This window comes from Numida meleagris, chromosome 4, assembly GCF_002078875.1.
Source record: "Numida meleagris isolate 19003 breed g44 Domestic line chromosome 4, NumMel1.0, whole genome shotgun sequence".
NCBI lineage: Eukaryota > Metazoa > Chordata > Aves > Galliformes > Numididae > Numida > Numida meleagris.
Window position 1 is genome coordinate 64,232,866 of NC_034412.1, and position 17,914 is coordinate 64,250,779.

The 17,914-nt window shown below is 43.1% G+C and overlaps 2 protein-coding genes across 5 annotated transcripts in view; one reads left to right on the forward strand and one right to left on the reverse strand.

The window, feature by feature from the left end:
- The window catches only part of BMPR1B (bone morphogenetic protein receptor type 1B), a 146,798-nt gene extending 142,346 nt beyond the window's left edge, over window positions 1-4,452 (forward strand). For all 3 annotated transcript variants that reach the window (XM_021396564.1, XM_021396566.1, XM_021396565.1), the window contains exon 11: window positions 977-4,452. In XM_021396564.1, the coding sequence (XP_021252239.1) occupies window positions 977-1,102 (126 nt within the window). In that variant the 3' untranslated portion in view covers window positions 1,103-4,452. The remainder of the gene's footprint in view (window positions 1-976) is intronic.
- UNC5C (unc-5 netrin receptor C) overlaps window positions 12,511-17,914 on the reverse strand; it is a 239,716-nt gene continuing 234,312 nt past the window's right edge. The window contains exons 14-17 of one of the 2 annotated variants that reach the window (XM_021396043.1): window positions 16,419-16,568; window positions 15,929-16,093; window positions 13,500-13,678; window positions 12,511-13,279 (exon numbers count right to left, since the gene is read on the reverse strand). In XM_021396043.1, coding sequence (XP_021251718.1) covers window positions 13,114-13,279; window positions 13,500-13,678; window positions 15,929-16,093; window positions 16,419-16,568 — 660 coding nt within the window. In that variant the 3' untranslated portion in view covers window positions 12,511-13,113. The remainder of the gene's footprint in view (window positions 13,280-13,499; window positions 13,679-15,928; window positions 16,094-16,418; window positions 16,569-17,914) is intronic. The other variant, XM_021396044.1, reaches the window with a different exon arrangement.

Sequence of the window (17,914 nt, forward strand, 5' to 3'; positions counted from 1 at the left end):
CTGGCTGCAACTTCAGTGTGTACTGATACAAGGAATGTGATTCCTACTTTTTTACCTTTTTTAAAAAAATCATAATCAAATTTCTTCTATCTTGTCAAAATCAAGTGAGCATACAGTTTTTCTGTGATCACAGGTGTACAGTCCTGGAAACCTGATTTTAGCATGATTTTACATTAGCATTAGTGCATGATATTGCATTTCATAACTAAAGAATTAATATGCAATGCTAGCACTACATCCAGGCTGCACAGAAGAGCAGCCTTTAGGTCTTACAGAGGCAGGACTCATGTACTTTGTACTGTAGTAAGGAGGTCTATAGATGCAGCCTTTCAGAAGAGATGTTGGACTCAGTGCTTTCCAGTGTCAAATCTGAACATAAGGGGAGTGGAGGAAAACCTGAACAGTCCCCACTGAGAATCTGTAATGAAGCAACGTTGTGCTGATGGAATCAGAGACAAACTGTTGATGTACCAATCTTTCTGACTGCCATAGCGATGCTATGGAGGGGTCATTAATCGCATTAATTGGTACAGCTTCATGCTGTAAAGTCTTCTTCAGTCACAGAAGACAGCTGTTGTTTGGGAACAGAAGCCTTTAGATGCATGTTCTGAGGGTAAATGAAAGTTTGAGGTTACACAAGTTGTGAATAATTTGGGAACATGAGGAAAAGTAAAATAGCCTCTCTGGGTGACTTGTGCCACAGCCTGTGGGAAAGTGTGCCCAGGAACGCAGCTCATGGCAGCTGGTGAGCCTTCAGGCAGGGTGGTCACACCAGAGGGAACATGTTTGGTGTCTATCTCTAGGAAGGCTTTAGTGTGTTTGGAAGGAGATGCTAGGTGCAGAGCAGGGCTATGTGGTCCTTTGGAAAGCCAGTATGTATGTCTGTTGGCTGCCCTAGAAAAGACCTTCTTCCCTGTAGTTGGCTACCAGCTGCAGTCTCATCTTCCAATGATTTCCATTCTGTTTCTGTCCACAGTGCCTACGGCAGATGGGGAAGCTCATGATGGAGTGCTGGGCCCATAACCCCGCATCCCGGCTCACAGCCCTACGAGTCAAGAAAACGCTTGCCAAAATGTCAGAGTCGCAGGACATTAAGCTCTGATGGAGCAAAACCAGCTCCTTCTTTTGAAGACCCATGGAAGCAGACTTTCTCTTGCAGGCAGAAGTCATGGAGAGGTGCTGATAAGTACCCTGAGTGCAGTCCTATTTAAAAGCAACTGTTTGACAGCTTTGAGGAGACTGTTCGTGGCAAAATGAGCTGAATTTTGGCATGCAAGGTTGGAAGAGGCTTGTCTGCCCTTGTTTACACAGGGATATACAGTTTTAGTAACTGGTTTAAGGTTATGCATGTTGCTTTCCATGAAAGCCACTTATTATTTTATTATTATTATTGTTATTATTATTATTTTGATTGTTTTAAAAGACACTGCTTTAAATTTTATGAAAATAAAACCTTTGGTTAGAAGTTAAAAGGATGTATATTGTTACATTTTAAAAAAAAGGGGTGAAACTGTGCTGATAATGTAAGCAAAGTGACTTTCTCATTTATAATGAAATTCTTGCACTCCAGCTTTTAGAAAAAGAGGGTGTCTGTGCAGCTCGGGGAAGCTGCAGTGGAAAACAACCCGAAAGCCACCTCCCTGGCATTGTTCCACAGCCCTGTGCACATTAGAGGGTTGTCCTGGTACAGACAGAGCCTGGTTACATCCCCACTGTTGTAGATGGGGGAGGCAGAATTCTTGCTGGTGCCTATCCCTGGGGAGGTCATATCTCACTCTCATTTAGGATCACCAGAAGCCGCTGGGACACAACTCCAGCTTGATGCTGGGACACCTCATGGCAGCTGTCCCCTCAGTGAGGGGCTGATTCTTAGTGTTCATCCCAAAGCCCCTCTTCACTCCTAGCATCACCGGCCACCAGCTGGGATGCTGCAGCAGGTATACGTATAAGACCATACTTTTAGTGCACCACACACTGATAAGCATTTTGACATGAAATTATTACTATTTTTGATGGCTTTTCAGCAGCCTTGAAGCCCTAGCTACTAGTGACAGTCTCCACCACCAGGCCGGGACTGCATAGCATCTCACTGGTAAGAGTTTTCAGAAGAGAAAAGCCTAAGGAAACAGTTATCTCTCTCCCTTCCTCTTTCCTAGGGCTGCAGCAGTTACTGCAATGTAAAAACTATAGAAGAGGAAATGAGAGGCAATGGGACAAAAAAATTTTCCTTATGAAGTATTTTCTATGGAAAGGTCTCTGTTCTTCATCAGATTATCCAAGCTGAGCTGTATGGGAGCTACCATTTTACACTTTATTATTTTTTTTTGCCCTCCCATGTATTGTTTCATGTGGTAGTGTTCAGATTAATTTTGGAATTAATCCTTACAAATGCTGCTTTGATTATGCTAAAACTATTTCAGAAGTAAAATAATTGCCATGTTGGATTTATCCTTAGCATTCATGTAACGCTATTTTTTTTCCTTTTTGGATAAAACTGATTTATTTGTGGTAGGTAGGTAAATATAATTGGGGTTTAGCTTCATGACTCCCTGAAGGTATTTCTAGTTTGAAAAATTACCATTTAATTCTTTCAAGCTAATGGAGAAAAATGTGTGAGGTTCAAGGGAAACAGTGAGACCTGCATGATTATAGGTGTTAAAGTTTAATCAGAGGATTTTCACTAATTAGAGTGCCTTTTTTTTTTTTTTTTTTTTTTTTTGCTTTGCAGTTTCCCTGCCCGTACCCAAAAATACCAAGCAACACAAAAAGAAAATCTCTGCAAATTAACAGTAAGCCAAATTCAGCCCCAGAGGGGGAATGCTGGTTTCCACTGTCTTTAATAAATAGAATACTTGCATCAATGAGGCCTGAGTTTGCTGCTCTCTTTGAGTGCCTTTACTTGAAGGTTTGTGGACAAAAAAAGTACCTTTTTGTCTTAGGGATTCATAGCATTTCCACATTAATTCATTTTACCTTTTGCCTTTGTGCCATTTGCCTTATGGAACAAATCCAATCCCAAAGGACCTGGGATTTCTTTTCCCTGACAAAGAGAACGGGAAATGCTAATGGCCAGGGTTGGTCCTGCTATGGCTGGTGAGGGGGTAAAACTCGTGGAAACAGGGACATTGTTCTAGTTTTTGTAGCAGTAGGTGGTAGACTTGGTTGGTCCCACACATGGCACCTGCAAGTCCAGTCCTTGCAGGTCTTGGGTAAGCAGTCACGCAGCAGGAAGCCTCTCTCCTGCTCTGTTGTGTTTTCCTCAAATACATTTTTATTATTATTTTTTAACTTTAATGATGATTTATTTCCCCAGAAGTGTTTTGGAGGGGGTTTTGCTGTCTGGTGCCTCCTGCCGATGGTTTGCTGGACATAATGGCTCTCCAAGCCATATGCTGCCAGCGTACTGTGAAAGTGTGCTTGTTCTCTGAACAAGTCTTATTTTTTAGTCCAAAAGAGTTCTGAGATACTGGTTGATAGGTTACATAAAGTGTCTATGTTAAGTGTTCAAGTTAATGTTTAGGGTTTATATATATATATATATATATATATATTCAGCTGGGTGTCTGGAATAACTCCAGTGAATTAAGAGTAAAATATTATGGATGATAAAGCACTAAATAAAACACAATATTTATTTATGTAAATGCATAACTGACAAATCACTGCAACGGTGCTATTTAGGAAAATAAATATATATATGTGTATATATAAATGAGGAGACACATGTGAGAAAGCAGAAGGTCTGCATTTACATGAGTAACTGCTCATTTTCTTCCTAGACTCAAAAGGCTGGATTTTCCCCCTCAAATCTCCTACCCATTATAATCAATGACACTATAAAGGTATATTCCTAAGACCTGAAAATGGCTTAAGGCAAGCTTGGAAGTCATTTCTTTTAGCACATTTGAGTTGCTGGCTGCATGGTTGACCTTATGCAATACTCCAAGTGAAGTTATTATGGTTTTAAGGTGTCCAGTGGTACACATTAGTACATTTATTTTACCATTTATAGACTTTTAATGGCACTTCCAGATTTGGTAGTTTCACAGCACACGTTGATTTGGGCTTGGAAGTCAGTGGTACAATTAATTGGGGTTTTAGTGCCCTCAGGTTTGGTAATCCAGTTTTCTAATGGGGAAAGTTTAGTTTAGTGACTTGCTGGCACAGACAAGATGGCATAGGGAGACGAAGGAAAAAAAAAATACAACAAAGAGGGAGAGAGAGATGCCATCTAGCAACTGCTATCTTATCTCTAGCACAGAGTTATTTCTATTAAAGAAAAGGTTGATGATGTAAAGACTAAGAAACTAATTTGTGTTCTTTTTTGAGAACCAGTGCCTTATTAAACCTGTAAATACTGTAATTAGAAAACCTGGGGAACACTCTGTTCTGTTGTATTTGTTCAAATTGTATATGGATGTTTTAATGTTCCCCCAAATAAAATTGTTTCCATCTCCCCATGAAAGAGATTGCTTTTATTTCTATTTACTTTTCATGCATTTGAAAAGCACAACCTCTGGGTTTCGTTTCACTGGTTAGATTGTTTTGGCCATGACACATTTTATTTATTTATTTGTATAGGATTTTTCCATCTGAGCAAAGAAGTAAACAGTAAGATGTTGTGTGTGTTTCCATTGGCTTTAAAAAAAAACAACGCATCACCCCTTTCACAACCTAGTGAAGAGAGAAATAGTAATTAAAAGTGTTATCATTAATAGAGCAGTCACTTGCATTTTGTAGCTGATTATGTAAATTTGTAGAAACTTGGCATTTGAATAATGTTTTGTGCACCCCCTCCCTCCTCCCATCCATTCTTCCTCCAGTGTATTTATTAATTATGGCTACTATTTTTAATAGAATGAGGGCACAGAGGTAATCTGTGCACAGGCTTGGTTTCCCAGCCCAGTGGTTCAGCAAAACAAAAAATACAAGTTGCAGCTTCCATGTACTGCATCGGCTGAAACACAGGAAAGCTTTGTGCTTAGAGACATCGGACTGTATGTAACTATATGTTCATATAGCAATTTGTATACATATGTATGTCCTGAGCCCTCTTCTCATTCTGCGCTATCATGTTTCAGCATGCATCATTCAGCTCAGTGTTTATGAGCGTGTAATTACTTTACTGGTTATTTTCTGAAAGTCTGTAAAGAGCATTTTTCTGTTGAGCTGCACTCAGCCCATGCCTCCATGCCTGTACCTTGTCCCATGGTGGCACAGCTGGCTCTGTTCACATGATGTGGCTACTGCCGTTTGTACTTCCCTACCAGCCCTGCCTATGGGTCTCGATGTTTTTCATATACAGCTTTTTGGGACAGTGCTAGGCTCCATTCTATTTTATTTTCTCCTCTGTGCTAGGATCCTGGCTATTATTTAGCTGTCAATCTAGTTACTTGTATGTTTTGCAGTGCAGCTGATGCTGGGACTGTCTTGCTTCCATTCATGCTTGGCAGTCACACTACTGTCTCCTGCTGAAAGTGCAGCTCTGCTTCCTTGTGCCTTTTGCTACAAGGGAAGAAGAGCTGTAGTTCCACCTACAAATACAGAAACACCTGGACCAGAGCTCTCAGGAGTCTCAGGAAAAATACCTAGAGATGGGGTACCTTATGGAAAAGTGCCTGAGGATAAGGAGGAAACTGCTTGGACAATGGAAGGACTGCGGGCTACAGCAGCCTCAACCTGCAGGGATGCCAAAAAACACAGGAATCTCATGTTCAGCAGGACATGGATTGGACAAGATGGCAATAGTGGGATGAATGGAAGGGAGCTTGTCTTCTGTAAAAGCCAAATATGCAAGGGGAAAACTGAATGAGAAATCTGACAGACACCATGAAATGTAACCGCAGTGACTGGTGTCTGGGTGTCTTCCTTTCACAGAAATAAGTAAGTCCTGCCTGCAGCTTGGCTTTCTTTAGCTGCAAGACCTCTGAGTATTCAAAATTACCAGACAAGAAATTATTCTTCGTGCCCTTTGGGATATAGATCCTCTGTTTGTGTCATAGCTCCAAGACATGTCATATATAACCTCTCTCTAACAGAGTAGATAATCATAAGATGAAATAAAGAAGACAGGAGACAATGAGCAGGGGTTGCCTGCATCCCATTTTTAGCAGAGAAGCCAGAGAAGCAGAGGAACCACTGCCCACTGGATACACTGGTGATACTCTTCCCTTGCAGACCGTGGCATGCCCCACTGGTGTCCCACATGGGCAGGGCAGCCTGAGCAGCTGGCACCTGGCCATCATTGTAGCTCACACCAGGAATGGCAATAGGAGGAAAATAAAATAAAGACACTTTAAATCCCACAAAAGCTTGCTGTAATCCAAGCACAGGGGAGGCTAATTATTGTAAAGGTGTGCCCTTTTCCAGCTGGCCTTCAGAAAACCTGGCACAGAACCTTATTGCCACTTTCTCAGCTTTTGGGCTGTTTTGGGCTGTATTCTGCTTTTTTTCATACAGGCCCTGTATCGGCCCATGGTGAGCAGGGCAGGCTCCTCAGTCCCCGCTGACACCCAGCATGGGGCTGGCAGCTTCAGGGGACCATTTCCCACCAGCACTCCATGGAGGAGCAGCCCCAAATGGCCATCTTGGCCATACACATGATTATGTGCTTTCCTGCCTGTTGCTTTTTGCCACCTTTGACTGTGGCAATGAAATGACATTCCAGAATAACTACCCAAAGTGATTCTTCCCCAGGTCTCCATGGGAAGATGGGCTCGAGGTGAGAGCTGGTGTCCTGAACAATATAGCGCAAGAAATGCTGCACCACAAGAAGGTTTTATGCACAGAAGCATTTCTTTTGAGTAGTTTTGTTGTTGTTGTTGTAATTAAACTAAATGAAAGGCCCCCTCATTCCTTCCAAGCTTCCAGGAACTAAACAATTGAACACAGGGTAGTGGTGTATTTTTTTTTTTCCAGTTGCTTATAAATATAATTTATTACCTGTTTAAAAATTCTTTCTTACACTTTGTACATGTCAGGCTGACAGAATAAATGCAGGCATTTACAAACAGAGGGAAGGAGAAAAAGGGAGGGGAGTAAGAGGCACACTCAGAACTAGTAAACCACACCTCCACTGTACAGCAATACAAATAATGCAATGGCTAGCACTTCTCCGGTAGTCTTTAGAAAAGGAGTTGCATAGAAGATACAGCAATAGGGAAATCAAAACCAAAATACTTCTCCATGTCTGAATAGCAAAGAAAACAAATCCCACAAACCCTGGCAGAGCTGCAAAGGTGAGACTTGTGAACAGGAGGAACAAACGTAACATATCTCCTCGGCCTGGATCACACAGGGACCATAAGAAACGGGCCCTCCTTCAACACTTTATAAGTACAAAAGTAAGTAAAGTACTTTGCACTTTATAAAGGTATGGTCTTTACATTTTTTCTCTTCAACATTAACAAACAGAACATATGTCATCAAACAAGTTGACCACACAGATATGCCAAAATGGTAATGCCATGACTTCTCAACTGTGTTATGGCACCCTGCTTTGACGTAGACCATTGGCTCACTCTTCGGGGAATGTTTTTGCAAAGCAGACTTGTAAGATCAATGGGAGAAGACTGTTTTGCTTCTCATTCTTTCTAATTTTGTTTACTTTCCAGGCTGATTTTGCTTTTATTCTTATTGTTTAAGCTCGCAAATTTACTGGCAAGCTGTAGCAAGAGCCAGCTGGCAGCAACCAAAGAGGCCGTGCAAGCTTTTCTCATCTATGGGCTATTGTCCCAACAGCTGCAAGCTGACAGCTGGAGACCAGCATGCAAGCCTCTGAGGGGCACCTCACTGCTGTAGAATGTCCTTGAGGGATCACAGGTGACATTCCACTTCTTCAGGCCATCCAGAAGCTACGTGCCTGCTGCATCTACAGGATGCTCTTGGAGAAAAGACCAGGCCAAGGGTGTGGTACACACAGCCTTTAATTTCTTTGATAACAGTCAAGGAGACTCAAGCACTATTAAATACGCTTAACCAGCATCACAGAAAATGTGGGATACCTAGTCAGTGATAGAGATTAGTGGGAACTCTGAGTTATCACTGCTTTTTTATACAGTCAGAGCTTATCAAAGGACTTTCAGATAAAGGGATTTTCAGATTTCAGGGAACAGGTGCCAAGCTTAAAGCACAAGTAGGTAAATAAACGGAATGATTCAAGCAAGGAGCTTGACCTACCAAACTTGACGGCTCGCTTCTGTGGCTTTGGTTCAAGCCTAATTCTACTTCTTTGTCTGTTTTAAAACTGTTGGCTCTTGCAGTCCTGCCTATCACCTGACCTTGCAGTGATGATACAGCACTGAATTTTGACCTTCACCTTCCCAAGCAAAAGTTGGTCATAAGAGAATGCTCGTGACTAACATAAGAGCTAAAAGCCTCCCGCACTAGATTTCCTTTATTTTCTCCTCTCTGTGTATGTATATATACATGTATGTATATACACACACAAACATACACATGCTTTGCATTTCTGTGAAAATCCCACTTCAAAGAATGTCAAAGATACATCCTTCAGCATTTTAAAAATGGCAGTGTAGCTCAGTTTATAAACTAAAGCTTTCACATACAAGCTAGGAGTGAATTATGGTGGTGACCCCAAAGTAAATACCTTGTTGGAGCCCCTGTGGGAGAAGGGCCAAAGGTTTGGTTTTCATTCACAAACCACTCACATCTTTGTACTGCCTCATTAAGCAAGCCAGCCTGCAAACAAATAGTCATTCTGGGGCCAGACAAGAGCCTGAGCAATACCTGAAAAGACTTCTGAACACTCAGGAAGATACTTTACACAGTGCCCTTGGCACAGGAGAAAAAACTCAACGGTATGATCTTGTTTAAAATTAACCTCTGGGCTGCGGTACCTACTTGGCTAGAGCACACAAGAGTCTAAAGGTCCCCCCACCCCTTCCCCATACCACCCCACCCCCAAAACAAGAAAAGGAGAACCCAAAAGAAACCATTTTAGGTAGCAATACGAGACATTAGGACTGTCCACAGTGATGATCTTACAGCATGTAAATACATTTATTCTATATGTAAGCAACAGAAATGGCAAGAAACCCAAGATGTTTATCTCTGTGCATCCCAGACTCTAACATGTCTCATGAGTGTCTGCATTTCTGCCAACGATTTGGAAAAAAGATCCTCAGTCTTCCAGAGAAGCAAATCTTGACTCAAGAGACCCTCACTGTCTCAAAACTTTCAGGATTCAATAGAACAGCTCTTGTCTTGCACTGCTCAGCATGATACAAGGGATCAGCTGTGAACAGATTAAAAAAAAAAACACAAGAAAAACCAACCCAGATTTACCCCATACACTGACAGCCACCTATACAAGAACACAACACAAGAAGAACTGATGAAAATCAGGTAAAAAGGACTGTCTCCAACAGCATTTCTAAGTCAGAAATCAAAGATTTCCCTTGAAGTCAGTAGGAATTTTATATATATTTATATAATAGATATTTATATCACTGGCAATCAGCATTTACGTAACAAAGAGGTGGTGTGAAGAGCAGCAAAACTGCTACAGCACATGGTGGACAACTGAAAGGATAAGTACATAAAAAAGTAGCAATAACTGGAGGACAAGAAGCCTGCAGCCATTTCCAAAAACAAATGCGCTCGCCTGACGTAAAATGTTACAGCGCTCTCTAAGCATTTGCTCTGTCTGCCAAACCGAGCCTGTGAGATGGGACAGCCTGTTCCCAGACGCTACTTCTCTGGCTAACAGAGCGGTGTGGCCTTCGCCTCAGGATGCTGCCCCACGAGATGGCAGTGTGCCCACGCCGCACGGCCTCCCACACAGCGTGGCATCACCGGCAGCTGGCTACCCTTGCTGCCCACCCTCCTCCTGTGGGGGATGCCACAGTGTGCCACCAGGCTCTGCCTCAGAGACTGGGAGAAATTAAAAAAAAAAAGAGCAAGAAAAGAGCTTTAGTAGGAGTGAGGGCTCACTTGAGCAGTGGTGGCAATGCGGTGTGGATCCATGGAAGAAACAACAGGCAGCTCATGCAGTCCCTGCAAAGGCAGATGGAGAATGAATTGGACATCGAAACTGTCTCATTTGTGACTGCGGCAAGTTTTGAGCAGTCGGGATGGAAGAAGACCAGCTCCATCTCCTGGTGATGGTGATGCCATTGCCCTGTCGGGCAGTGATATCCTTCACTGCCATCCTTTCCAGATGCTCCTCCCTCTCAATAAATTGCCTTTACAGCAAAACAGTAGAAGGATAATGCCCAAATTTCAGAATATTTTAAGAATATTACTCATCTATTTTTCTTGAAGAGGATATTGAATGGGTAGGTCGAATAGCTCACAAAGAGAGAAGTCTTGAAGTGAGCCAGGTAACTCTGAGGCGCTTCCTCACAAGGCCCAGGGAGAAGGGCACATGCATTTCCCACCTGTCAAGAGCCCGCAGCTGGGAGTAGAGGTGAGCCTAGATGAGAGCTAACAAAGACAGGTAAAAGAGGAAGGAGCTGAAAGAAAGTCAAGGTCATGCACCTGCCTTGGGAAAAGAATTTCACAGGAAGAATGCATGGGAAGGGTGAAGAAGTGTGCATTAGATACAACTACTTATACCTGAAGATAGCACAGGAGAGAGAAATGCTAAGACCTACAGCTCTAAGTAAAAGACAGGGTAAAAGACATAGGAAATAGACAGAGCTTGAAGCCCTGGTCGAAGTCTCATAAAGTTGAAAGCAAGATTTCCGTTAGCATTACAGAGCCCAGTGTAAGAAACAAGATGGTTGGTTGTGTAAGAGATGCTCTCAGCATCTCCATGTTCTGGTAAGAACAGAGAGGATTACACAGGCAAATGTGTAACTTTGAACCAATGATGAAAGTTAAAATTCATGTCCTCAAGTCCCTGGATTTGACTGGAAGTCTGATTTGCATACTGCTGGGTAACTGCTGAGAAAATGAGTGCTTTGTGATCACTGCTCAGTGTCTAAAGAAAGCACCACTGGTGTCAGAGAGCTGAGAAATTTAAAAAAATGTCCCAAGGCAATGGAAATGTCAAATGGGAAAAAGGTCAGATGAAATTTTCCTTTAATTTTGACCAATGACATTTTCAAAGTTACCTTTAAAGGCACACTTTTGAAAGCCTTGGGTAAAACACACACACAAAAACAAAACACAAAAGAAAACAAAAAACTCAAGTCTGAGGAAGAACACTAAGTGGGAATATATGCATGGGTGGAGGTGTCTGTTTGTGTGCAATAGCAGTAACCAGGGCCTGGTCTAAACCTGGAGCTGATGGGATGGAAAAGAAGGTGTTCTTTGCATCAGGAACAGCAGACAAACAGGACTGTAAGTTAAACCACTGCAATCTTGTGTGCTCTGTTGTACTGAAAGGTCAGTCTTTTCACGGAGCAGAAAATGAAATAGGTTTGCAGTGACAACTGATAAAAACAAGTTAGGTCCTTTTGCCAAGTTCCCTTTCCATCGGCTTGCAGTGGCCAAGAGGGATGTAGCAGAGGGCCAAATGCACCCAGTGGGCTAGGAGGGACCTGCAATGCACTGCCCACGCAGAGGGGCTGCAGGCAAAAAGCTGCAAGGCATGGGGTTACCACTTCACCACTCGACACTTGTCATAGCTGGAGGCTTGGGAGGAGCAACAGAGATGTGTTGCAAGTCTCACCCAAGATGGGCTGCATGGAGCGCTGATTCTGTGTCCCTATGCCCAGCAACATGCGCGCCAGTGGGCACACAAATCAGGTGGTCAGCATCAGTGCATCCATATACCTGCACTTGTTCTTCTGAACCAGTGGGCTCTGTGTGTTTGGCCTGGGAGGCTGGATGGGGCTGGCCAAGCCATTGCAGGCACCTAGGAACTGGATTGCTTCCTGGAGTACCAGCAGACCAGGCAGGTGCCGAACTTCCCCATTACGTGCAGGCTTGGAGCCTTTGCAAGTGCAGATCACTGTCTTCAGTGAAGCATAAGCAGTTTTTATACCCTCTTTGCATCAGGCATTAAGCACAGGAAGGCTAACATGAGATGACCAACCCTTCTGTGCTAGTGGAGGACTCTGCAGGGATGGCTGGAGAAGGGAAGGACAGACAGCATATAGAGGAAAGTATCTTAGAAGACCTTCAGGAAGGGGATAATAGGTTCAATAAAAATGGGAACAACTCATCCTGCTGCTGACAAAACTACAAATAAAGTAATAATGATAATAATAATAATAATAATAATCATTATAATCCTTGCACTAGATACTAATTAGTAAATAATTATCATAGCAAATTCTCTTTTTTCTGGGTTTCTTTTTTTTTTTTCCCCTAACCACTCTGAAATGCATATCTGACCCCACCATATCACAAAGGGGTAGAAAAGGTCTTGTTACACTTTGAATTGAAAATTGACTCCCATCCTACAGTCCCACTGTCTTACAGCCATTTTCCACCAAGGCTCAGTGGGGCTCCCTTCGGGGAAGGATGGGAATGGTATGTGTGTTCCTGCTTAGCACCCAGAGTACCTGCTTTCCAGATGCACACCTCTTAAACACTGAATTTTTTTTTTTTTTTTTTTTTTTTTTTTTACAGGTAGGTCTAGGAAACAGAATAACGACAGGAGGATCACTGTGGGACAATCAATGTTCAGAATTGTAGCCAAAATCTGAATTCACCAGAAACCAATAATCTGAAATAGCCACAACCAACTGTCCACAGCCTTGTCTAGAATGGCTTTAAACAAAAAATATAAAGAGCCATGGACAGTCTCCTTACCCCTGTCCAGAATTTGATGTAAACAACATCCATAGAAACTGGGATTGTTAAGAAAGTTTATCCATATATCTGGATAGCAATAAAAAGCGTTTCCTAGGAAACTGTAAAATCCTGTACCAAGCAGTGTACAGCCAAGCCAAGAGGAACGTTAGGTTGATTTATATTTTCAAGGTACAACTTTGCATGATTTCTTTTAGATCCTGTGATAATGTACAGGGAGAGCACATGTGAAGGTCAGGGCTGTATATTTTTTCGTTTGTTTGCTTGCTTTCTTCTCTGAAATGTCTCTTGTGTAACTCATTGGTCTGGGTTTTCATTTCAAACGCTTGCAATAACAGGGCATTACCGCTCCCTGTGTCTGTCCTTCCTGTTCACGCCAAGGCTGCATCAGTAATTTCCTTCTGCTGCCAAAGAAACAACAGTTTCGTGTCGTCCCATTTCTTCCAGTACTGCTGCCAGCATGCTCAGGTTGCCATCAGGGAAATTCTGGGCTTCCCAGAGATCCAGGATCACCCCAGTGGGACTCGATTTTGTAGCAAAATAATTTAGGTACCTGCAAAGCCAAAAGGAGATTTGTTTCTTTGAGCTGCATGAATTCATATCTTTAGACCATCCCCATCACCAGTCAGGGTGCTCATCTACTGTGTGATTAGTCTGAGCAGTCTGAAGGTACACCTTCTGTCACTCATCTCAGCAAGGTTTTCCTGAAGCCCCTTTGCACCTACTTCTGAGGGGGCTTAGCATTCCCAGCATACGGGGGTGACCCTTCTCACCTGTCCAGTTTCAGCTTGTGGGCCAGCATCCTCCAGTCGTGGCCCCTGGTCTGAGGTGCATCCAGGCTGCTGCAGAGTTTCTGCCTTATTGGGAGGGGGATGCTGAAAGCGTTGGGCCCAACTATCGTTGTGATGCTGCCTGCTGAGTCCATGATGGGATAATCAATGCCATTGGGTTCCTGATGTTGGAAAGAAGGCAAAAAATAAAATAAAATACAGCAGTTTTGTTGCTGAATGCAAAAACGATCATAGAATTGTATCCTCTAAGAGTCAGTGCTTTTACTTGCATTTAGAGGAGCAGCAGACCTCTGTCGATCAAGCATTTCTGTTAGCTAGAAATGAGCCAGCTCTAAGTAGACAGCAGACTTTTGGTTGTCTTATTTTGAGGGTGAAGATTACTATGGCTGGACTACATTGTGTCCAGCTTAATTAATCACTTTCTGTAAATAAAGATCAAGCACTTTGTCATAATTCAGAGCAAATTACTACTGCCAGGGCAGTACTGAGCTCTCCTGGCTTGGGTGAAAAAATAACCTCTCAGAGGTCAGCGAGAGCTGGTTAATTATTTGGGGCAGAAGCCAGGAAAAAAGCAGGAATGACTTGTTCTCATTCCACATCTCTGTTTGAATTTTCAATTGCTCTCATTTGCAGTGTGACCAGCCTGAGCTGATGCTGATGGAAGCGAGGAGAACACCTTGTCCCTGCCTCTGCTGGAGGGAAGCAAAATGTTCATCCTTAAATGTCAATTTATTTGATCCTCCTTGAACTGTCCAGTTGTTTCATGTCAAACTGGCTGCTGAGAAGGTCTCATAAAACCTGATACTGTCTTAAAATCAGTTTGCAATGCAATGTCTTGCGTTGCAAACTGGTTGTGCCAAGCCCGCTGCTCCAGGCCACAAGCTGTTGTCTTCATCCTCCTTCTCATCCAGCAGTTTGGGCTGCAGAAGAACTCATATGCTACTGCTGCTACATCCAGGCTCACTGGTGCTGGAGGATCCAGCACTCTGTTCCAGCCCTTAGCATCCCAAAGTCTTTCTGGCCTTCATTTGGGTTGGGCATGTCACTCAGTGTCAAAAACAAGGAGCAATTTTGCAATGGGCAGCCTTGATAACTGTGGTATTATTCACTCCTCCTATTCATCCTTGATGGATGGGAGTGCTGCATAAGACATGAATATTATCCCATTCCCCCTGAATCTATTACCAGGCCCTATTACACAGAAGCAGCTGAAGATGATTATAGTCTGTATTTGCATTTCATTAAAGTTACTCTCAGTTCTTTCTCTTCTCTGTTAGGTTAAATTAGAGATTACCTCAATGCAGCTCTTATTACAATAATTGTTTATGATACTTGTTTCACCATCTGTCTTTAATGCTGTATAGTCCCCAGCTGAAAATGGAGCTTTACACCCAATAACTAAGCAAATGTTATGGGTAATGATGCGCACCATCACAGCCCTACAGTACCAGTAACTTTTATCTGTAACCTCCCAGCCTTTCCCCAAACCAGCAGCCACTGACGTCTGGGTGCCGCAGAACTGTGCAGTAAAAATGCCTCCTCTGCTGCCTCCCCTGGCAGCTTGTTTTCAAAGAGATTTGGAGATGAAATTGAAAGTAAATTAGGAAAGTAAATGATAAATAAATGTGATAAAAGATGAGGATATGTTCTAGGTTTGCTGTGGGAGATGGATTAAATTCTCAAATGCATTTGTCCAACAGTTGATCTTTGTAAAGAGAAAAGAGCAGCTCTTGAGCAGGGTAACAGCTCATTTACTCTGCTTTTCGGACCTATGGGGCTTATAACGCAGTTCTATTCTGTTCCTCTCTGTTGGCCTAGTAGCAACTAAGGGATGACAGTGAACCACAAAATCAAGGCAACACCCAAGAGCTAGCAGGCACACAAGCCACCAACACAAACGCTGATGTCAACACTGCTTCACACCTGAGCGTGTCACTCACCCCCAGCTAAAATTTTTCAGCTATGGCAAAGATGCTCCAAAACTTACGATCATTTTTCTACAGGAAAACGTCAGTCAGCAAAGGAAAAACTGTCAAAAATAATAGCCGTGATTTGCAGCAGTAGCAAAGTCTGGGGGAATGAGTCTGTTGCAACTAGACCATCTGGTATTCCCTACCCAGGAGCCAGAACCATGTGGTGCTTCATGAAATGTGTTAGGCAATGTTAGGCAAACAGCTCCCCCGTGGAGACAAAGGAATTATCAGGGACACCATTACTGCCCTCCTCCCTCCTTGAAGCAGGGTGCTCCATTCCAGATGACACGGTAGTGAGAAAAACTAAAAGAAAATGATTCTGACGATCTCAACAGTCAGGAGAAAAATGGGAAGCACAAAAGAGTCAATGATGGGAAAGGCTATAACTCCTTAGTTCTCCCCTTAGTTCTCCCACATTCCCACACCAATGCCTTTTACCTCTGATATGGAGCAGTTGAGCTGGAAGATCTGCCCTTCTCCTTCGACTTGCCTCACGCAGAGTTTGCAGACAAGCTCCAGGGTATTGAGGCTGAATCGTTCCAGTGTGAAGGTGCAGTGCAGGTTCCTCTGGCACCCGCTCCAAATGTGGTAAAAAGGAATCTCCTTCAGGAGGAAAGAAAGAAAAAAGGAATAGAGTATAAATATGTATAAATATCAGTTATTTTCCACAATCTCATTTCAGCTGAGGACTGGCTCAGTGCCCACATGGCCCTGGTGCAGGGGACACCTTGTGGGACCAGGGCACTGATGCTGTAGGACTGGAAACTATGAGCTCCATGCAACTGCTGCTGCAGATAGTCCAGGGAAAAAATGTCCACAGCACCACTTGGTAGTAGTGCTTGTACACAGCTTGATAACTGGTTTTCTTCAAACAGTGTGTCACTGTATTCCTTTAAGCCTCCAGTATTCAATGTTTTGTGATGCTCACCTGGTATTTAGCCAGCAGTTTGCTCTTCCATAGAGAGTGGGCAATGTCATGAATGGATAAGCGGAGGTTGTGGGTGCTTCCCTTAAAATGCAAAGCTTTGGGTTCCTCCAAAAGCTGCCCACCCATCTGCCGCTCAAGCTGGAGGACCTCCTGCAGCACAGAGATAACAAGAGGAAAGAGGTCAGGCTGCATCAGTGGACAGCACCAAGACATCAGCCCTGATCTGCTGGTTCTTCCAGACAAACTGCTTTAGGTGCTGTAACTCATATACTTGAGAAAATGCACACAGATGCTGCATGAAGTTACTTTTCACAATGAATAGCACTAGTGAATCTAAAGATAATCCCCTTGCCCCCATCACACAGCATTATCCAGGAGGGATACAGACTCCCTGACCCCTGTGGGAGACACACTGTTACCTTATGTGTCCTAGCAGCAGCAATACTAACTTCATGCAATTATACTGAACATACTGTTTGAATACTGAAATACATTCACCCTTTCCACAGCTCAGCAAACTGGACATCTGATGTGCCTTTACTATTTCGTGTCAGAAAGCTCTTAAATGTGTAGATACTGCTGGTACAGGATCTGTGAATGTGGCTGTCCTGCAGCTGACAGCCTCCTGGCAAACGTCTCCATGACATGTGGGGTACAGGTGCTTACTGAGACTAACCATTGAGTGGGATGGTATCAAAATGAGAGCAAGACACTATGATGGAGCATTTTGTATGTACACATACACAGATTCAGGGTAACTAAAATATTGATTGTGTAATTAAAAGCTAGTAAACCAAGAGTGTGGTCATTTTCCACAGCTAAAAATAAAGATCTGCCTCTAACAAATGAGATCACAGTGGACCACTGACTACAGAGAAACATTCGAATTGTAATTCACATGGAAGAAGTCAGTACAAAGGCTACATGAGCTTCATTAGAAAAAAATACAGCCAAACGCAGTGATATTTAATTACAAGAGCAGGCAAAACAAGCAGTCTCATGCAGCCAAAGCCAATCACATACACAGCGAACACGCACAAGGAGCACACAGGCACATGAAATTGGGCTGCTAGCCCAGGCTAACTAAAGGAGTCTCCTATTAGCTAGGGGTGAAACCAGTCGCTCTCAACCAAGTCCAACATCTAGTTAGCACAAAAGAAAAGCTCACATCCCCAGTGAGCCCAGCACCTGAGAGATCTCAAAGCTAAAACATTTGCTTATCAGACATTACAGGAAAAGAAAAAGAAATCAGGAAACCTTTTAGATTAAGGCTATTCCAATGAGTCAGTTCCAGTGCCCCCTAATTACCTCGTCAAGACGTCTAAAGAGCAATCGATAGTAATTATCTGATTACTATAGATCTTCATTATGTCCAAATTACTTCCCTGGAACAACCAGAAGATTGGCAGCATTGCGTGTGCTAATTGCAGGTTCTCGCTCCCCACCCGTGGTCAGTCCAGGGCTGCGCTGCTGCAGGGGCAAAGATCTCAGCACTG